The 22,505-nt window shown below is 47.8% G+C and overlaps 1 protein-coding gene across 8 annotated transcripts in view; it reads right to left on the reverse strand.

The window, feature by feature from the left end:
* The window catches only part of LOC140394261 (ankyrin-repeat and fibronectin type III domain-containing 1-like), a 1,262,745-nt gene that overhangs the window by 271,184 nt on the left and 969,056 nt on the right, over nt 1–22,505 (reverse strand). For 6 of the 8 annotated variants that reach the window (XM_072481308.1, XM_072481306.1, XM_072481307.1 and 3 more), the window contains one exon: nt 12,879–13,004. The exons of the other annotated variants lie outside the window; for them this stretch is intronic. In XM_072481308.1, the coding sequence (XP_072337409.1) occupies nt 12,879–13,004 (126 nt within the window). The remainder of the gene's footprint in view (nt 1–12,878; nt 13,005–22,505) is intronic. 8 annotated transcript variants of the gene reach the window in all.

Here is a 22,505-nt window from a genome sequence, read left to right on the forward strand (position 1 = left end):
AATGTCTTGCGAGATCACATTTAATCTCACGAGATGTTGCAAGCCGTGTAGATCCCAGGAGCGGGGTCTTCTGGCTTTCAACGGCCACGCTGCACTGCGGCGAGCTACTTTTCGGGCGTAGTGTAGCTGACCCAGAAAAAAAACATATTTGTATTCATCTGAACTTGTAGATTTGAAACCTTTTAAAGCATAATGGTTGTGTATAGAAACACCAGAGGAATGTACATATTAATAGAACCGGTGACGGTATGTAGGGGAACCTCGCACACAAGGTAGCTCCTGCCAGGGTTCTTGTCTTCTGGTCTATTCTGCCCAGTTCCCGGGGAATTTGGTGGACAAACTCGACCCATCAAATTGAATAAGGCACTGGTCGACGAAAATATGTCGAAAGTTGCAAAAGAAGCTGCTGGAAAGAAGGGTATGAGTGGTACTCCTTTGATAGTGCCAGAGAGAGTGTGAAGTTCATTGGGAGGGAAGATGGCGGAGATAACCTCAAAGGGTGTGGCTGCTATTACAGCAGAAACACTGACTGGGGTAATGGCATCCGGATACGAAAAACAATTTAATAATCATTTTGAAAGGCAAGGAAGGGAGATTATGGAAACCGTCAAAAAATCAATCGAGGAGGCCTTCGGCCCGATACGAGAGAAGTTGGGAAAACCTCAGAGGCCATGAAAGTGCATGGAGGAGTGCTGAAGTGTGTGGAGGGGATCGTGTCACAGCATAGTCACCAAATTGCCTCGTTGGAAGCCGAGATGCTGCTGGTGGAGAAGAAAAATATGAACTTGAGGACAAAGGTTATGGACCTGGAGACCAGGTCGTGAGACAAAACCTCAGGATCGTGGGGCTATCGGAGGGGCCGAGAGTCCGAAGCCAAACCGAGTATTTTTCCCAGATGTTGGTGAAGCTGGCGGAGGGGGAATGAACAGATGTCTCCTCCTGAGCTGGATAGGGCCCACTGATCAGTCTGGCAGAGGCCTCGGGTGAATGAGCTACCAAGAGTTCATTTTCATATCTTCCAGAAGAAGGAGCAGGTCCTGAAATGGGTCAAAGAGAACCGGAACATGCTGCGGGAAGGAAGCACCATCTGGATTTACCAGGATGTTGCGGCAGAGCTAGTGAAGAAGCATGCAGCCTTTACTAGGGCGAAGTCAGCGCTATATAACAGTGGGGTACGTTTTGGAGTGGTCTACCCGGTGAGGTTGAGAGTTACATACAACTGGAAAGATAATTATTTCGAAACAACGGAGGCGGCGGAGGTTTTGTCAAGGAACAAGGACTTGGACTTAATTGAAAGTGTTTGAATGGGACTTTAATGGTTGCGGATGCGAAGGGTTTGTTTGGGTATGTTTCAGTGTTTTGTATCTATTCCTGGTTATTTGGGGTTTCTTGCTCTATATTGGAGGGGGCAGGGAGCGTCCAGTGTTTGGGGATAGATGGGGAGGCCAATATAATTGGGGATAATGGTGAATGCAGCAATGTGATCCATGGTGGGATGTTGAGAATTGCAAGGTCTTTGGTTTCGGTTACTCCTTTGCAGTGGAGGCGGGTGGGGGAGCTTATCTTTTTTCTTTGTTCTTTAGGTGTGGGCCCCCGCGGGCGCTACCTCACTAGCAGTTAGGTCATAGCTAGTGAATGGGAGTGAGGTGCGGCGGGGCTATGGCCTGTCGGACCAACTGTTTGGATGGGTTTCGATGATGGGGGGAGGGGGTTGGCAAAGAGGGATTATTATTCTTTGGTAGGTGGTCTGAAGATTTCTAAATTGGGGAGGGAGGAGTAGAGTGCTGACGGTGACCAGGGGCTTCTCTTTGTCTCACCTTATGGATGGGATTGGTGGCCATCTTGGGTGGGCCTTGGGTTTAAGAATTTGGAGTGAGGACGAGACAATTCCTCACAGTGGGAATGGCTGATCTGAGAGGGAGGGGGTGTAAGAGACTACGATCAGAATAGTCACTTGGAAAATTAAAGGTCTGGGGGATCCGGTGAAAATGTTGAGAGTTTTCTCTTACCTGAAGAATTTAAGGGCCGATGTCGTACAGGCAGGAGACCCACCTGCAGGTGAGGGATCAGATAGGCTCCAGAAGAGTTGGGTGAACCAGATGTTCCACTCGGGCTCCAATAGCAGGGCCCAGGTCGGTGGCAATTTTAAATAACAAGAGGATCATTTTCTAGGGAGAAGGGTAATGGCGGATCAAGGAGGTAGGAATGTTATTGTCACTGGAAAGTCAGTCAGTGGTGCTGGTGAATATATAATAATAATAATAATCTTTGTTATTGTCACAAGTAGGCGTACATTAACACTGCAATGAAGTTACTGTGAAAAGTCCCTAGTTGCCACATTCTGGTGCCTGTTCAGGTACACAGGTGGGAGGCAGACAAATTTGGAAGGCGATTGGGAGAGGTCATGAAATGTTGCCACAGGGACAGACTTTTGGATAAGGTCTGAAAGAGCCCCATTGCCAGCAGGATTTTATAAGTTCTGTAAGGAAAATATAATTTTTGCCTGCCTGTGTAAGTGGAATTGAGAGTTGTATGTCCATTTTACATGTTGTCTAATGCCAAATTGTGTGTTAGGGTTATAATAATAATCATAATTAGTGTCACAAGTAGGCTTACATTAACACTGCAATGACGTTATTGTGCAAATCTCCTAGTTGCCACACTACGGTGCCTGTTCGGATACACTGAGGGAGAATTCAGAATGTCCAATTCACCCAACAAAGCACGTGTTTCGGGACTTGTGGGAGGAAACCGGAGCACCCGGAGGAAACCCACGCAGACATGGGGAGAACGTGCAGACTCCGCACAGAGGGACCCAAGAGGGGATCGAACCGGGGATCCTGGCGCTGTGAAGCAACAATGCTAACCACTGTGTTAATGTGCCACACTGAATATGCCCCGAATTAGGATGATGTAACATTAATGAGGAGATTGTTGGCTGGAATACCAGATTTTGACATGGATCAGTTGATGCTGGGAGGAGATTTAAATTGTTTTGAACCCAAATCCAGGCCAAAGTCGTTGGCCCCATTGGGGATGGTGAAAGCATTATTGCCGTTTATGGAAGAGATGGGGCAGATCCATTGTAGTTTAGGCACCCTGGGGTAAGGATTTTTTTTTCCCCCAGTAGATAAAATATATTCTCGGATTGGCTTTTTCATGATGGGAAGGTTTTTTCTTCCTGGCGTGAGGAAATCAGAGAACTCAAAAACAGTCATCTCAGATATGCTCCATGTTTAGTGGATTTGGTATGAGAGGTAAACAAGGCTCTGCGCCTAGCGTGGAGGCTGGATGTGGGGTTATTAGCGGACATAAGGTTCAGTGGATGGATATCGAAGGCTATAGATGCGTTTGTGGGATTTAATGGGAATGGGTCAGTCTAGCCCTCCATTCTGTGGGAGGCCTTGAACGCAGTGATTAGTGGGGAGATCATATCACACAAAGCATGTATGGATGGAGAGGCTAGAGAAGAGCACCAGAAGTTGGTGGATGACATTTTGAAATGTAGCGCAGATATTCGAATGGATCAACTCCAGAACCCCGGCAAGCAGGAAAAAGCTGCAGGTGCAGTTTGACCTACTGTCCACAGACATGGCGGTGCTCCAGTTGCGGCACTCGAGGGGGTTGACTTATGAATATGGGGAGAAGGCCAGTAGTCCCTTGGCTTACCAGCTGAGGCGGCTGGTGGCCTCCCGGGAGATTATTCAGGTCTGAGACTCGAGCAGCAGGCTGGTGTCCACTCCAGTTAAGGTTAATGGAGCATTTGACTTTTTCTCAGAACCTTTATAGCTCAGAGCCCCCGGGGTGAGGTCGGATATCTCAGAGTTTTTGGAGGGCTTAGAGTTTCCCAGGTGGGGGAGGAAGAGCATGAGGAGCTGGCGGCGCCATTGGGTCCAGAGGAGGTCCTGGCGGTGATCGGGTGGATGCAAACAGGTAACGCCCCAGGGTTGAATGGGTTCCCGGTGGAGTGTTACAAGAGGTTTGCTGGACAGTTGGTTCCCTTACTGGTAGAGATGTTTGAAGATCCTGTAGCACGGGGCTCCCTTCCTGTGATGTTAGTACAGGCATCGATTTCCCTTCTACTGAAAAAGGACAAGGACCCCGTGGAGTAATGGCCACACCTCCTATTTCATTATTTAACATGGACACCAAGCTAGCGCTGAAGTTGGAGCCCTGTCTTCCTGAGGTGATTGGAGAAGATCAGACTAGATTTGTTAAGGGCCAGCAATTGTCATCCTATGTGCGGCGATTGCTGAATGTGGTTCTATCCCCATTTGGTGGGCTCAATCCAGAGGTAATCATCTCATTAGAGGCCAAAAAAGCATTTGACAGGGTAGAATGGGGATATCTTTTTGCAGTTTTCGAGTGGTTCGGGGCCAACATTTGTATCATTGATACACCTGTTGTATAAGGCTCCCTTAGCGAGTGTTCACACCAACATCACAAACCCGGGGTACTTTCAATTAAATAGGGGAAGGAAACAGGACTGCTCTATGTTTCCCTCTTGTTTGCATTGGCATTAGACATATGGCCATCGCTTTGAGGGCTTCGGGTCAGTGGAAAGGGATAATTAGGGGAGGGATGGAGCATAAGGTGTCCATGTATACTGGTGACCTTTTACTTGACGTGACAAACCTTGGGGCGAAATTCTCCCCAAACGGCGCGATGTCCGCCGACTGGCGCCCAAAACGGCGCCAATCAGATGGGCATCGCGCCGCCCCAAAGGTGCGGAATGCTCCGCATCTTTGGGGGCCGAGCCCCAACATTGAGGGGCTAGGCCGGCGCCGGAGGAATTTCCGCCCCGCCAGCTGGCGGAAACGGCCTTTGTTGCCCCGCCAGCTGGCGCGGAAATGACATGTCGGGGCGGCGCATGCGCGGGAGCGTAAGCGGCCGCTGACAGTTTCCCGCGCATGCGCAGTGGGGAGAGTCTCTTCCGCCTCCGCCATGGTGGAGACCGTTGCGGAGGCGGAAGGGAAAGAGTGCCCCCACGGCACAGGCCCGCCCGCGGATCGGTGGGCCCCGATCGCGGGCCAGGCCACCGTGGGGGCACCCCCCGGGGCCAGATCGCCCCGCGCCCCCCCCCCCAGGACCCCGGAGCCCGCCCACGCCGCCTTGTCCCGCCGGTAAATAGGTACTCTAATTTACGCCGGCGGGACAGGCAATTTATCGGCGAGACTTCGGCCCATCCGGGCCGGAGAATCGAGCGGGGGGGCCCGCCAACCGGCCTGGCCCGATTCCCGCCCCCGCCGAATATCCGGTACCGGAGACTTCGGCAACCGGCGGGGGCGGGATTCACGGCGGCCAACGGCCATTCTCCGACCCACTGGGGGGTCGGAGAATGACGCCCCAGGTCTCCATTATGGGTAACATAATGAGGTGCTTTGGCTCTTTTTCCAGGTATAAGTTAAATCTGTAAAAGAGTGAACGTTTTCCGGTGCCAACCTGGGTGTGCTACCATTCACTTGGCCGGATCCACTTTTAGGTATCTGGGGGTCCGAGTGGCTTGAGATTGGGCCAGTCTTTGTGAACTGAATTATACTAGCCTGGTAAGTAGAGACAAGACTGATCTGCAAAGGTGGGATAACCTTTCTCTGTCCTTGGCGGGCAGGTTCCAGTCGATCAAGATGAACATTCTGCCGTGATTTGGGGGTTTATTTCAGTGTCAATCTTTCTTTGGGAGAGTCGAAAAGTTGATATCATCCTTTATATTAGAGGGAAAGACCCAAGGACCAAGGATTCATCGGGCAGTCCTTCAAAGGAATAGACAGTCGGGGGGGGGGCCAGGCATTGCCAAACCTGATATTTTATTACTGGTGAGCTAATGCAGAGAAGGTATTGGGTTGGTGTCGTGATTCGGGGGCTATGTGGATGCAGCTGGAATCGAGGTCATATAGGGGGTCTGGTCTGAGGGCATTAGCGATGGTCTCGCTCCAATTCTCACCGACAAGGTATTCGCCAAATCCAGTGGTTGTTTCCTCTTTGAAGATATGGAGACAATTTCGACAACATTTTAAACTGGGGTCAATGTTAGCCATCTATGCTAACCATCTGTTCGGGCCAGAGAGACTAGATGATACACGTGGGAGGTAAGAAGGGGAGGGGCTGGAGAGAGTGGGCGATTTGTTCCTAGACGGGCAATTTGTCAATGTAGAGGAATTGATGGAAAAGTTTAGGCTCTCAGGCTCAAATTAATTCAGATATCTCCAAGTTTGCAATGTTGCGACATGGATTTTCCTGACATTCCCCGTAGCGCCAACATCTCAAATGGAGAGGGTTCTTTCACTCACAGGGTCGGAGGAATGGGGCACTTCCACTATTTATGGGCGGATTTTGTCGGAGATTCAATTTCAGTGGAGGGGGGTATGGCGAAGTGGGAAGAGGAGTCGGGGCCCATATTGCATGGTTAAGGTGTGGAGTGAGGCCCTTTGCAAGGTGAACTCCATGTCCTCATGCGCGAGGCTTGGTTTGATCAAACTTAAGGTAGTTTTTAGGTGCACCTGACCAAGTCCAGAAAGATTCACTTATTTTTCAAGGTGGTAGGGCAGGTGCGAGCGCTCTTCAGGAGATACGGCTGATCGCCTGCACATGTTCTGGTCTTGCCCCAAGCTTGTGGGGTTTTAGGTCACCTTCTTTAGCACCATGTCAGCGATTCTGAAGATTGAGTGGAGCCCTGTGCTTTAGTGACCATATTTGGGGTGTAAGACTCGCCGGAGCTGCAGATGGGTGCGTGGGCCAATGTCATGGCCTTTGTCTCGCTGACTGCTCGAAGGCAAGTACTGGTGTGGTGGAAGTCTCCATCTCCACTCAGTGCCTTGATGTGGCTGGGGGACCTGATGCAGTTCTTATACCTCGAGAAAAGTAAGTACACCGTGAGGGAAGCAATCTGGGGCTATATAGCCTTTTATTGTTTATTTCAAGGGATTGATCGCCATTAGCTGTTAAGGGGGGGTGGGGATGGCAGGGCATAGGAATTTAGGTTTTGTGAGGGGCTGTTCTATTTTTCTGTTTTTTATGGTTGATTTTTGCAAATTTATTTATTTTTCTATTTTGTATTTAATAAAATGAAAAATTATAAAATTATAATTATGAGGGGCATAGACAGAGTGGATAGTCAGAGGCTTTTCCCCAGGGCAGAGGGGTCAATTACTAGGGGGCATAGGTTTAAGGTGCGAGGGGCAAGGTTTAGAGGAGATGTACGAGGTATGTTTTTTGCACAGTGCGTAGTGGGTGCCTGGAACTCGCTGCCGGAGGAGGTGGTGGAAGCAGGGACGATAGTGACATTTAAGGGGCATCTTGACAAATACATGAATAGGATGGGAATAGAGGGATATGGACCCAGGAAGTGTAGAAGATTGTAGTTTGGTCGGGCAGCATGGTCGGCACGGGCTTGGAGGGCCGAGGGGCCTGTTCCTGCGCTGTACTTTTCTTTGTTCTTTGTTCTTTGTTTTTTTAAATTGACCCTGATCCATTTCTATGAGGAGAGATTGTGGAGATTGGGCGTATATTTTCTAGAGATTTGAAGAATGAGAGACAATTGTGGCAGCATGGTGGCACAGTGGTTAGCACTACTACCTGACAGCGCCAAGACCCAGGTTTGATTCTGATCTTGGGTAACTGTCTATGTCGAGTTTGCATATTCTCCCCTTATCTGCATGGGTTTCCTCCATGTCCTCTGGTTTCCTCCCACAGTCCAAAGATGTGCAGGTTACATGGATCGGTCATACTAAATTGTCCCTTAGTGCCCAAAGGTTAGGTGGGATTACAGGGATAGGGTGGGGGAGTGGCCCTAGATCGGGAGCTGTTTCGGAGGGTTGGTGCAGACCCAATGGGCCGAATGGCCTCCTTTTGCACTGTAGGGATTCTATGATTCTATGATGATTCTATGAGCTCATTGAAACTTATAAAATTCCTGAAGGGCTAGAGAGGGTAGATGCAGAAAGGATGTTTCCCCTGTCTGGGTTTCTAGAACCAGGGGACACAGTCTCCGAATAAGGGGTAGGTCATTTAGGATTGAGACGAAGAGAAAGTTCTTTGGAATGTTCGGAATTCTCTACACCAGAGGGCTGTGGAAACTTAGTCATTCAGCATGTTCAAGACAGAGATTGACAGGTTTTGAGATACTAATGATATCAAGCGATGTGGAGATAGCATGCTAAAATGGTGTTGAAGTGTTGATCAGCCATGAATGATTGAATGGTGGAGCAGGTTCGAGGGGCTGAATGACCTACTCCTGCTCCTATTTCCTATGTTCCTAAGGAACTTAGTGGCAGGAATGAATGCAAAGGGTCATTTAATTTGAACCTTGTGTATAAATGGGAGAAAATTATGATGTCTGTCAGATCGAGGGACAGAAAAAGAAATGAAAGAGATGAAAGTAATCAAAAAATTGGAGAAGCAGTGAAGGATAATAAAGAGGGATTGGAAAGAGAGTCAAAAATCTAAAGAAAAAGGCATTGAAACAAAGAGGAGAGTATGATGAAAAATGATGACAGGGAGAGAAAAAAAACAAGAGATTCAGACAGGACAGAACCTGTACCTTTCTTGGGAAGCCACTTAACAGCCACTTGTGTTGACCCAACTGTGTTACTGAAATATTATTACAGGGTAAAAACTGACTGCTGTGAAATAATGTTTGAAGTTCACTTTTATTTATTCTTTGGCTGAAATTTTGTAATCTGTTATTTAAAGTGTTCAATTAACAGTGCCTGTTGCATGTGCAATTCATTTGTGGGCTGCCACGCAGCTGTGAAATTTTACTGACTTCATAAAAAAGAAAATAGCAGCCGAATTCTAAATACAAGTCCTGGGGCTTGCCTCTGAGATACATCTGTAACCATTTTCCACCATAAACACCCATGCCATTTCTTTAATGCTTATCATTGTTGCTGTGCCTGTGGTCGGAAGGCTCTAATAATGATACTTTGTTTGTTCTCTTATCTGTTTATTGGGCTGTTTTCACACCTGTATACAAAGAGTGAATTAATAGTTTGTCCTTCTTACAATGCCAGCTTCACAAATGCATCAGCCTCCTCGTCCTACGGAACAAATATGTCTCAAATGAATGAGTACAAGACCACAGCCCAAAACTGGTCAGAACTAGGTGCCGTAGAGGCACAGGATAGCACGGAGTGGCACTGCAGGGAAATCCAGAAGGAAAAGCGAGTAAAACTTGAGAAATGATGGATGCTGGTCCAAACTGGACTTGTATACCTTAAAATGATACGGCAGAGGTCATGGTACATGTTCATACCAATGACATAGGCAGAAAGGGGGATGAGGTCCTGCATTTAGAATTCAGGGAGCTAGGCAGTAGACTAAAAAGCAGGATCTCTTGGGGTGTAATCTCTGGATTACTCCCAGTGCCACGTGCCAGCGAGTACAGAAATAGGAGAATACCATGGCTTAAGAGTTGGTGCAGGAGGGAGGGCTTTAGATTCCTGGATCATTGGAACCGTTTCTGGCGAAGGTGGAACCTGTGCAAGTGGAACGATCAACGTCTCAACCAGAGCGGGACGAACATCCTTGCCGGCGGGTTTGCTGGTGCTGTTGGAAAAAGTTTAAATTAACTCGGCAGGGGGAGAGGTCACAGACTCTTAGCCGAATAGGGACACAACATAATACAGTAATGTTTTCATGTCAAAGGGCAGCGACGGTGTCACACTAGTTAGCACTGCTGCCTCACGCTGCCGAGGTCCAAGGTTCGATCCCGGCTCTGGGTCACTGTCCAGGTGGAGTTTGCACGTTCTCCCCATGTTTGCGTGGGTTTTGCCCCCACAACCCAAAGATGTGAAAATAGAATCTTCAGGCAGGACAGAGGAGGGGGTTAAAGAAGACTTGCCATTGCACTATTAGTTAAGGAGTCAGTTACTGCAGTAAGGAGGCATGATATCTTAGAGGGGGCATCAAATGAAATTTTATGGGTAGAGCTTAGGAATAAAAAAGGGACAGCCACATTGCTAGGTGTTTATTATAGACCCCCAGATAGTCAGTGGAAAATTGAGGAGCAAATTGTGCACAATTCGTGGAGGTGTGTAAAAATAATGTCAGTGTAAAAATGTAAAGTTGCCACAGTCGCAGATGACCATAGGCTGCTTTCCCCTTTGAGAGGACAGCTGATTGGTGGTGAGTTAACCTGAAGACCACCATACCTCAGATGAGGAGCAATAATAATAATAATAATCGCTTATTGTCACAAGTAGGCTTCAATGAAGTTACTGTGAAAAGCCCCTAGTCGTCACCTTCCAGCGCCTGTTCGGGGAGGCTGGTACGGGAATTGAACCCACGCTGCTGCCTTGTTCTGCATTACAAGCCAGCTATTTAGCCCACTGTGCTAAACCAGCCCCTAATAATAATTGCTTATTGTCACAAGTAGGCTTCAATCAAGTGACTGTGAAAAGCCCCTAGTCGTCATATTCTGGCACCTGTTCGAACAGGCCGGTACGGGAATTGAACCCGCGCTGCTGGTCTTGTTACGCATTACAAGCCAGCTGTTTAGCCCACTGTGCTAAACCAGCCTGGTTGAGGAGGCGTGCCTTCATGAATAACCTAATACCGTATTTGTAAAAATAACCTATTTGTAAAAATAACAACAATGGGGTAATTATAGTAGGTGTTGAATAGGCGGCACAGTGGCCAGCACTGCTGCCTCACAGCGCCAGAGGCGTGGGTACGATTCTGACCTCAGGTGACTGTCTGTGTGGAGTTTTCACATTCTTCCCGTGTCTGTGTGGGTTTCCTCCAGGTGCTCTGGTTTCCTCCCACAGTCCAAAGATGCGCAGGTTAGGTGGATTGGCTATGCTAAATTTCCCCTAGGTGGGGTTACAGGGATAGGGTGGGGGGTTGGGTCTAGGTAGGGTGCTCCTTCAGAGGGTCGGTGCAGACTCGATGGGCTGAATGGCCTCCTTCTGCACTGCAGAGATTCTATGGATTCTAGAATTTCAACTTTCCCAACATTAATTGGGATAATCATAATGTTAAGGGCTTAGATGGAGTGCGGTTCTTAAAATACATGCAGGAGAACTTTTTAGGTCAATATGTAGAGGCTCCAACAAAGGACAGCACAGTGCTGGGCCTAATTCTGGGGAACAAAGCCAAACAGATGGTTCACATGGTGGTGGGAGAGCATTTTAGTGATAGCGACCATAACATGGTTCAATTTAAGCTTATTATGGACAAAGAAATAGACAAGTTGCAAAAAAAGGTTTTGGAGTGCAGGAGAGCAGATTTTAGTAAAATAAGGCAGGATCTCGCCAAAGTAGACCGGGAAGAGTTACTTGTGGGGAAACCTATAGAAGATCAGTGGGGGGACGGGGGGGCGTTCAAAAAGGAAATGGGGAGGGTACGGGCCCAACATGTTCTGTCTAAGTGATAGGAAGGAGTAACAAGCCCAGAGGGCCATGGATGACCGGATATATTCAGGATACGATGAGAAGAGAAGCTTTTAGCAAGTACAAGAGGAGAAAATCAGTGGAGGCATTAGAGGACGGCAGAAAGTGCAGGATGGAGTTTAAGAAAGCAATTAGGAGAGCAAAGAGAGGATACGCTCTGACTGGTAAAAAGTAGGGAAAATCCCAAGATATTCTACAAGTGTACCAAAGGGAAGAAGATCACCAGGGAAAGAATAGTGCCCATTAGGGATCAAGGGAGCAATCTGTGGGTGGAGCCAGAGGATCAAATACTTGATCCTCTGACGCTATTGATCAAATACTTCACACCTGTTTTCACCCAAGAGGATGAGGATGTAGGTATGAAACTCAGGAAGAGAGACTGTGAGGTTCTTAAGCAAATTGACATAAGGAGTGACAAGGTATTGGAGGTGTTAGCAGGCTTAAAAGTGGACAAATCTCCAGGCCCGATGAACTCCCAGGTTGCTGTGGAAGGCAAGGGAGGAGATTGCAAGTCCACTGACCCAAATGTTTAATTCCTCTCTAACCACGGGGGAGATGCCAGAGGACTGGAGAACAGCTAATGTGATTCCAGTCTTTAAGAAGGGTCGTAGAGATTAGCCAGGGAACTGGTGAGCCTCACGTCAGTGGTAGGGAAACTGTTGGAGAAAATTCTGAAAGAGAGAGTCTAAAAGTGTTTCATTTTCCACCAGATCTCCATTGTTGCAGACACAATTCAAAATAATGTTCTCACTGATGATGGGAGCTATTCATTTCGCAATCCCAAAGCATGTGATTAATGTTTCTGGTACTATAACTTAACAGAACATTCATATTAGTGTTTGAAAGTTTGCTGCTTTTTCACAAATAACCATTATTCTGCACTTTGTCTTATTTTATACCAGTTAGCTGCATTGTTTATAAATAACTGTAGCTATCAGTAGTCCATCTTCTTCCACGACAGCTTCACGTCAGCTATAGAATGAAACATTCTTCGTAAAATACCTTTCCTTGCATCATTAACACATGTATTCCATTAACAACCAAACACAACAATGACAGGAGTCTCAAGATTATGGAAAGTGCCATGTTGGAAATGAAGTCCTTACTTTCAATTTTTTTTTAAATCAAGAAGAAGAGCCAAAAAGTAACTTGTGATATGGTCCAAAAGAAAGAGAAGAAAATTAGGTTAATAGCGAATAAGTGTTCCCACACTTGGGTTTTGAAACCATGTAAATTGTGCGAGAAATGAGAGACTCTGAGTGAGGAGTTGCACAGATTTGAGCTCGAAGAGAGTGAGTTAGAGCAGGAAATGGTCCAGTAAGTCTTGAGACCATCTGAGTTGCAGGAAGTGAGGAGGTTCATTAGGATATTGAATATTTGGGGTTCAAAGGAATACAAGAGGAATATTGAAACTGGCAGTGACCATAGTAGTGTTGTAGGAGAAGTGAATGTTTTAGCATGAGAGGGAGCCTCCCAATAGATCACACTTACCAGTCCAAACTGAGAGATCGTGGGCGGGGGCGGGGGAGGGGCTGCTCATTCACTGCACACTCATGCTGGTTGAACCTTTCCTTGTGGCAAAACCGCTGAGTCAATTTCAATTTACTGCTCTCGAGCCTGATAAGAGGAAATGAAGGAAAAAATTCTGTAGGTTAAATTAAAAAAGTTAAAATGAATAACAGACAAAATTACAAGACATAGCACGGGATATCATCTGTCTGAAAAAGAAATGAAATGAAAATCGCTTATTGTCACAAGTAGGCTTCAAATGAAGTTCCTGTGAAAAGCCCCTAGTTGCCACATTCCGGCGCCTGTTCGGGGAGGCTGTTGCGGGATATACTGTGATCTCTGTCATATACTGAGAAATCTAAAGTTTCGTTCGGGATTTCTCATCCAAAGAGTGTAGGGTGCTGTGAGGACCTTGCACCACCCAAATTATGCCCTTCCCTTTCAGATTCAACCTCTGCCAAACAGTCAATTTCGTTAGCTGTTAACCTCATCATGATAATAGCCCTTCGCCTACATCAAGATCACACAAAAAAAATTAAACCTCATCATGTTCTTTTATATTTTCTACTTAGAAGTTTCAGTCAATCAGTTTGACTCCCCCCCCCCCCCCCCCCCCCCGCCCCCACCCTGTCCCCCTTGACTGAATGTACCACGGCAGGGTCTCTTCAGAAGATAAAAAGTTGTGCAGAATAGTCAAATTGGACTTGGAATGTTAACCCTATTTCACTCTTCACAGATGCTACCAAACCTGCTGAGTTTTTCCAGCGCTTTCTGTTTTTATTTTAGATCTCCACCAGCCCGTTATTTTGCTTTTATCATCTTTAAGGGAATTGTTTGTGAGGTGTTCTCAATGAAGTAGATGAACTAAAATACAAATGCATCAAGCACTAAAACGTTGACCCACAGGTTGGCAAGGTGAGATATAAAAAATGCAAGCCGCACACTAATCTTTATTTCAAGATGGGTGGAATTGAAATGTAGGAAAGTTAAGATAAATCTGTCTTTAACCTTGTTTCAACCACACTTAAGAGTACTGTATGTATTTCATAGATTAGTTTTCATAGAATTTACAGTGCAGAAGGAGGCCATTCGGCCCATCGAGTCTGCACCGGCTCTTGGAAAGAGCACCCCACCCACGGTCAACACCTCCACCCTATCCCCATAACCCAGTAACCCCACCCAACACTAAGGGCAATTTTGGACACTAAGGGCAATTTATCATGACCAATCCACCTAACCAGCACATCGTTGGACTGTGGGAGGAAACCGGAGCACACGGAGGAAACCCACGCACACACGGGGTGAACGTGCAGACTCCGCACAGACAGTGAACCAAGCCGGGAATCGAACCTGGGACCCTGGAGCTGTGATGCAATTGTGCTAACCACAATGCTACTGTGCGGCCCTTATTGGACCCAGATTTGTGGACTGGGTAAAGCTATTATATAAGGAGCCGAGGGCCATTGTCCGCACAAATAACATCAGCTCAGAATACTTTTCTCTCCACCATGGGACTAGGCAGGGATGTCCTATGTCCCCCCTGCTATTTGCACTCGCGATTGAGCTATCACATTAAGATGTTCGGGGGTATGGAAAGGGATAGTGCGGGGGGGATAGAGCATAGGGTGTCCTTATATGTCGATGACTTGTTATACGTGTCGGAACCGAGTGTGTCAATAGGGGGAATACTAGAGCTGCTTCAGGTGTTTGGGTCTTTCTCGGGGTACAAATTAAATCTGGACACGAGTGAATATTTTGTGGTGTCTCGGCCAGAGATGGGGGCAGGGATGGGGGGGCTGCCATTCTGTAGGGCAGGAACTCACCTTAGATACCTGGGGGTGCTCGGGATTGGGGGGGCTCCGTTGGTACAACATTTCTAGTTTGATGGGGAGGGTGAAAGCTGATCTGGCAAGGTGGGATGGTCTCCCTCTGTCATTGGCGGGTTGGGTACAGGCGGTTAAAATGAATGTGCTGCCGCAATTCCTGTTTATTTTCCAATGCCTGCCGATTTTCCTGCTAAAGGCATTTTTTAGAGAGATTGAAGGGATGATTACCTCGTTCATATGGGGAGGGAAGGTGGCCAGAATTAATAAGGTGCTACTACAGAGAGGAAGGCAGGTTTGGATCTTCCGAACTTTATGTATTACTACTGGGCAGCGAATGTGGAGAAGGTACGGAGCTGGATCAGAGGGGTTAATTCCCAAAGGGTCAGAATGGAGGAGAGTTTGGGTAGGAGGTCGGGATTGAAGGCACTAGCGACAGCGCCGCTCCCGACGGCCCCGGGGAGATACTCAGGGAGTCCAGTAGTAATAGCTTCATTGAGAATTTGGAGGCAGTTTCGCCAACACTTCGGGTTGGGGCAGGGTCAAGGGAAATGCCGATTCGGGGGAACCATAGATTTGAGCCAGGGAAGTGGGATGGAAATTTTCAGAGATGGGAGGAGAAAGGAATTAAGACAGTAAAAGATTTGTTTCTTGAGGGTTGGTTTGCTGGATTGAAGGAGCTGGGAGCGAAGTACATGCAGGTTCGAGACTTTGCCAGAAACGAGATGCAGAGCTTCCCAGTAGAGCCAGCTTCCACATTGCTGGAGGAGGTGCTGACGACGGGGGGACTGGAGAAGGGGGTAGTTTCTGTGGTTTATGAGGCTATTTTGGAGGAGGAGAAGGTGCCGCTGGAAGGGATCAAGGCAAAGTGGGAGGAAGAGTTGGGAGAGGATATGGAGGAGGGGTTCTGGTGTGTGGTGCTCCGGAGGGTGAACGGCTCCACCTCGTGTGCGAGGTTGGGCTGATACAGCTGAAGGTGGTGTATAGAGCGCACCTTACAAGGGCGAGGATGAGCCGGCTCTTTGAGGGGGTAGAAGATGTGTGTGAACGTTGCGGGGGCGGCCCCGCAAACCACGTTCATATGTTTTGATCCTGTCCAAAGCTGGAGGATTACTGGAAGGAGGTTTTTAAGGTAATCTCTAAAGTGGTGCACCTGAAACTGGACCCGGGCCCTCGGGAGGCCATATTCAGGGTGTCGGACCAGCCGGAGTTGGAAACGGACGTGGGGGCAGATGTTGTAGCCTTCGCCTCGTTAATCGCCCGAAGGCGGATCCTGTTAGGGTTGAGATCAACCTCTCCACCCTGTGCCCTGGTGTGGTGGGGGACCTGCTGGAATTCTTGACACTTAAAAAGGTCAAATTTGAACTGAGGGGAAGGATGGAGGAGTTCTACAATTAATGGGCGTTATTCATTCAGCACTTTCAAGAATTGGATTACATCGAACATTAGGGCGGGGGTGGGGGGGTGCTGGGGGGGTTGGGGGGAGAAGGACTGTGTGTGTTAATGGTGACTATGGGTGATTCCTGATTCCTTTTTGTCATTTGCTTACGGTAACATGCGGGCTAATGTTTGGAGTTTGGTGGGAGGATGGGATCGTTGTTATTGATATGGGATTGATATTACATTCGTTACTGATTATTGTTTATTGTTGGGTGTAAATTTGGGAGAAAATGTGAAGAAGGAGGAGAATAAAAAGATTTTAGACACGGGTGACAGCTTGCACCTCGTCATATTGGGTCTCTGCCTCGGTCTCCGGCCTTCACACTGGTGCCATCAGCCAGAATCTCAGATGATATTCTTTGTCCCCCAAGAGCCAACATGTCATTGTGGGGTGGCACTCAAAGACGACAGGGATCTCCGAGTGCCCCAGGCTGTAGTTGTTATGCACACTCCCTGGGAAGCGTGCACACACATGCATGATCCAGAAATGGTGGTCGTACATGAATTGAACATTCGGGGGTGGAACCCCTTCCTGCTAATGAAGAGCACTCCTTGATGCCCTGGTGCCGCAAGGCGACATGCGTGCCATCAATTACCCCCTGGACTTGGGGCATCCCAGTGATTGTTGAGAATCCTGCAGGCCTGGCACCTTGGTGGACCTGGTCCAGCTCAAAGTTGATAAAGTTTAATGCCTGGGCACTGAGAGCACTGTGATCGCACGGATGCACTTGTGGGCTGTAGCTTTGGAAATGCTGCACAAGTCACCGCTTGTGACCTGGAATGAACCGGTTGCATGAAGGTTCGGGGATGCGGTGACCTTCACGGGCACCGGGAGCGGGTCTCCTCCTCCTCCATGGGGTGCCAGGGCCATGAGAATGTGGCACAGGTGCCACACTGTCGCTTTGTTGAGACGGAGTCTCCTACAGCACATGCTGTCCGTCATCTCCTCGAACAACCACGACGTCTGTACACCTTGGGCTGTCGCTGGCTTCCCCCTCTGGGTTCCTCCTCAGACTGATGGGCGGCCAGGTTTCAGGGTGTGCAGCGGTTCACTGTACATCGGAGCTGCCTCCAGCCTCTATCAACACTGCTGCCTCCTTCGGCATCTACCTGCCTCGGCTACCACCAGCACCGCTAGGGCAGCCTCTACGGGGCCGAAAACACCAGTCATATTGTTATATCTTTAAGGAATTGGAGAAGGAAGGAGACCGACAATCAATTCGGGCTTCTACCCCGAGACCCTCAAATCCCCCCTCCCCCCTGCTCCCACGAGCAATAGGGCAGAAGTTCCAGTGCCCTTGAGCTGCATGCTGGAAAATGAGAATGGCTACTCAACTCCTCACTTCCCCTCAGTAGCCATTGCGTCAGTTTCACCTTTTTAAAAGGAGTACTAAACGACAGCCACGAGATTTCTCACTGGGTAATCGGTTAATTCATAGCGCTTGAAGCAAATCTTGATTTTGGCCTTTCCTGCTATTTTACCGGCGCACCCAGATCCGCGCTATGCACAACTTGGTGGTTGAATCGCACCCAAATCCATCAGTGAATCATAATTTGATCTATTTATCAATTATGACAAGATCTATGAATGAATCAGGATGGTAGAGCTATGAATGAATCAAAAGTATAGATCAGTCAATGAAGCAAGACTAATTGTGACCTATTGATGAATTATGACTAGAGATATGAATGAATCAAGGTGGTAGATCTGTTAATGAATCCTGACTAGATCATGAATTATTACTGTAGATTTATCGATGAATCATGACCAGGGATTTTAGCACTAAATCCTGACTTTTTCTCAGTTAATCCAGTCCCAATATTAAGCACAGAATCATATACATACATTGATAGAAATGCAACACTATTTAAAAGTATATCTAAAAAAACTCCCCCTACCCCCCTCATTCCCTAACTCCCCCACCGCCCCTTTATTGTATCTGCTAACTGTTTAGTTTTCCCCGAAGAAGTCGATAAACGGCTGCCACCCCCGGACGAACCCTAACACTGACCCTCTCCGGGCGAACTTCATTTTCTCAAGCCTGAGAAACCCGGCCATGTCACTAACCCATACCCCCGATTTTGGGGTCTCCGAGTCCCTCCATGCTAATAAGATCCGCCTCTGGGTTACCAAAGAGAGCCTCTCTCACCTCCTGGACTCCCGGGTCTTCCGACACTCCAAAAAGCGCCACCTCTGGACTTGGCGCCACCCTCGTTTTTAGCACCGTGGACATGACCCTGGCAAATCCCTGTCAGAATCCTCTAAGCTTCGGACATGCCCAAAATATGTGGACATGATTTGCGGGCCCTCCTGCGCACCTCACAGACCTGTCCTCTACCCCAAAATACCTGCTCATCCGGACTACCAGCATGTGTGCCCGGTGAACCTCCTTGAATTGTATCAGGCTGAGCCTGGCACATGATGAGGACGCGTTGACCCTGCTCAGAGCATCCTCCCGCAGACCTGCCTCATACCCAACTCATCTTCCCACTTACACTTCACCTCCCCTATCTGGGTTCCTTTCCAGTCCATAAGCTCTTTATAAATTTCCGAGACCTACCCCTCCCCCGTTTTAGAAACTACCTTGTCTTGTATCCCCTGTGGCAGTAGAAGCGGAAAGGTCGAACTCTGCCTTCATACAAAGTCTCACCTGCAGATAGCGGAACCCATTCCCACCCGGCAATTCAAACTCCTCCTCCAAATCCTCCAAACGAGGAAAGCTCCTATCGATAAACAGATCCCCCAGCCTCTCAATACCTGCTCTCTGCCACCTCTGAAACCCACCCCCATCCAACCTCCCCAGCACAAACCGGTGATTGCCACAAATTGGAGCCCACACCGACGCCCCCTCCACTCCCATATGCTTCCACCATTGCCCCCAAACTCTCAGGGCCGCCACCACCACCGGGCCTGTGGATTACCGGGTCGGTGAGAACGGAAGAGGTGACGTTACCGGTGCCCCTAAACTTGTGCCCCAACAAGATGCCGCCTCCACCCGTTCCAATACCGACCCCTCCCCCACTACCCACTTCCTGATCATGGATATATTTGCCGCCCAGTAGTAATTCCTAAAGTTCAGCAGGGCCAACCCTCCCCCCCTTGGCCCTGCTCCAACAGCACCTTCCTTACTTGCTGCGGGGTTTTACCCACCCACACAAACCCAGAGATCACCGCATTAACCCGCTTAAAAAAGGCCTTTGGTATAAAAATAGGGAGACATCTCGGGCGAATCGTCATCTTTATGGTCTGCACCCTCCCAGCCAGGACAACGGGTGCATGTCCCACCTCCGAAAGTCCTCCTTCATTTGCTCAACTAACCGGGCCAGATTTAATTTATGTAGCTGCTCCCATCCCCGTGCCACCTGAATTCCCAAGTATCGAAAACTCCCTCCAACCACTTTAAACGGCAACACCCTCAACCTCCTCCCCTGCCCCCTCGCCTGGATCACAAAAACCTCACTTTTTCCCATATTCAATTTATACCCTGAGAACCGGCCAAATTCCCCTAAGATCCGCATAATCTCTACCATTCCCCATAATGGGTCAGGAATATACTGGAGTAGGTCGTCCGTATATAACGAGACCCTGTGTTCCACCCCCCCACCCGAACTAGCCCCTTCCAGTCCTTTGACGCTCTCAGCATCATCGTCAATGGCTCTATAGCGAAGGCAAACAACAGTGGGGAAAGTGAACATCCCTGAGTCGTCCCCCGGCTCAGTCTAAAATATTCCGAGCTCACTCGGTTCGTCCGCACATTCGCCGCCGGCGCCTGGTACAGCAACCGGACACAGTCTGCAAAACCCTGCCCAAACCCAAACCGCCCCAGGACCTCCCACAGATACTTCCACTCCACACAGTCGAAGGCCTTCTCCACGTCCACGACCACATCCCTCCCCTTGGAGAGCATCAGGATGACATTCAAGAGCCTCCTAACGTTGGCCAACTGCCTACCTTTGACAAATCCCGTCTGATCCTCCCCTATCACCCCCGGAACACAATCTTTTATTCTTGAGGCCAAAATCTTGGCCAGCAATTTGGCGTCAACATTTAGGAGGGAGATTGGTCTGCATGATCTACATTGTTCTGGGTCCTTCTCATTGATGGCCTCTCCTGACTGTGATTATATTGTCACAATCCACGCCTGGGAGTATTAAGGAAGCAAAACTAAACATTTCAACTCATGATAGTTGCCCCTTTTTGTCCAGACCACGATATTAAAATAATAAATAAATAACTTTGAATGGATTTGAATTGAAGCCTAGTTTAGTCATAGCTTTGTAATAACTTGACAGAAAGAATGCTGAGTATATGTTGATAACTGTGTACTGTCCATTTAAATTAAGCATTTTAATTAATTACTAACACATGCGATATGTAACCAATGAGAATAAATATATCCTTAAAACTTGTTAACTCAAATTCACATTCCCCTGGGAGTGTTCGGTGGGATCCTGATTTAAAGATTGTAATGAGACGCTAGCCTGTTTTGGGTGTGAGCACAGGTTGCCTCAGGGTGCAAGTAAGCATTAAGTTTCCACATCCCATTCACCGTAAACAATGTGACCGTAGCAAATTTTAAATCAGTCAGGTTTCTCGATTGCAAAATGTTTCATTCCCCAGCACTAAAATCTTCCCCTTTGATAGCATAAAACACACAGAAAAGCTTTTTAAAATAAAGTACACAGCATTCTATTTATTTTGGGCTGGAAGATGGTTTACACCTCGGCTCCATCCCAAATCACGGCAGAAAGGCTCAGACCAAGGCAAATCAAAGTAGGTATTTAAAAAGCAAGAGGGAAATATTAAATAAAAATTAAAACAATATGAAGGGAGTGTGCCAGAAGGACAGGCGACACAGTGGTCCTGGGGGTGCTCAGACACAGACCACTTGTGTTATTAACTTTTATAGTAAAATGGAAAGTTGGAGCGGAGGGAAATTATTAGCTTTGTCACTAAACTGCGGGAGAGAGGCGTGATTAAAAAACTCTTGAGATTTTGGCAGTTTATACCCGATTGTGAAACTTATCATCTACAGTTCCGCTAATCCTTTGAGTGTTTTGAAATCTGTGAACAATCCCAAACATTCAGGTTTTACTAACCAGTCACAGGCCGACTGCACAGTCAGTCAATCACTGTTCATTTACCTTGTGAACCCAGCCCAGACTGATAAGGTGAGACCATTCACTGTTAACCGAGGTGCCAAGGCCTTTGGCCCATCTCACCACAAAAACTGCCCTTACTCCATTTTGAAATTGCGCAGAAAGGCTACGCAAAGTTTTTTGCTGAAATTTAAGTGAGAAAATCATTTTGTTGTATATCACCAATAAAATAGATCCCAAAATAGTATTATGCAGAAGAAGCAACATCTTTAGACAAATGGAGCTACTGTGCGAATCGTGCTTCTCAGCTAGTCTGGCACCATCTCCTTGCTAGTAATAATTTTGGTATCAACAAGCTTGACAAGTGAATAAATTTAAACAAACTCCATATCAGTGACGAGAAGGCCCCCGGTCCGTTTCCAGTAGCCGAAAGCCAGGATGCAATTATTCCCTCCCACATCAATGGCATGCCACATTTCTCACTGTTGAATGTTGAGAACATAATTATAATAAATGTTCATCTCATTGTAGTTGCCTCCCCCCAGTCAAACTTAAATCTCACGTTGGAGTGATTTCAGAATGTTGTGATGTACAACTGGCTTTAAAAGGCGTGCATGTGCCGACCTGAACTTTGAAGGGAACTTGGAGGTGAGTGCACTCAACCTAGCGCAGTGCTCAGGAGAATTCCAATGAAAGGAAGCAGCTCTGCGGTTTCGTAGGGAGGGAGGGGGGAGGGAGGGGGGTCACTGGCAAGTATCCACAGCAGCTTCTTTGTGGCTGCCTTGTGAAGCCATGGCATGAGCAACAGTGACAAGGAGAAGGGAGGCATGGGAATACCAAGTCATAGGCAATGGTGCAGGGGAGAAGGGAGGCAAAGGAATCCTGGGCATGGTGAACAGTGTGGAAGGACTCCAGGGCAAGTGGAACAGTGCAGGCGAGAAGGGAGGCATGAGAACCCCAGGGCACAGGGAACAGTGTGTGGGTGGGGTGGGGGCGTTGCGTGCATGTGTGTGTGTGTGAAGAAAACAGCCAGCAAATGGAAAAACATGTCAAACATGGACACACTTTTGTAGCCGGCATTGTTTAGTTTGAGCTCAATTGACACACTTGGAATCAGTTAGTTAAGTAATTGTGCCCACTCAAGTAGCATTAATGTCAGAGTGCCAATGATTGCTGCTCTACATTTAACCCCTCATGCGCAGAGTTCAGAATCCAATGAGTGCAATGGTCGGGCAGAACCATTGGG

Source organism: Scyliorhinus torazame, chromosome 17 (assembly GCF_047496885.1).
Source record: "Scyliorhinus torazame isolate Kashiwa2021f chromosome 17, sScyTor2.1, whole genome shotgun sequence".
Lineage (NCBI taxonomy): Eukaryota > Metazoa > Chordata > Chondrichthyes > Carcharhiniformes > Scyliorhinidae > Scyliorhinus > Scyliorhinus torazame.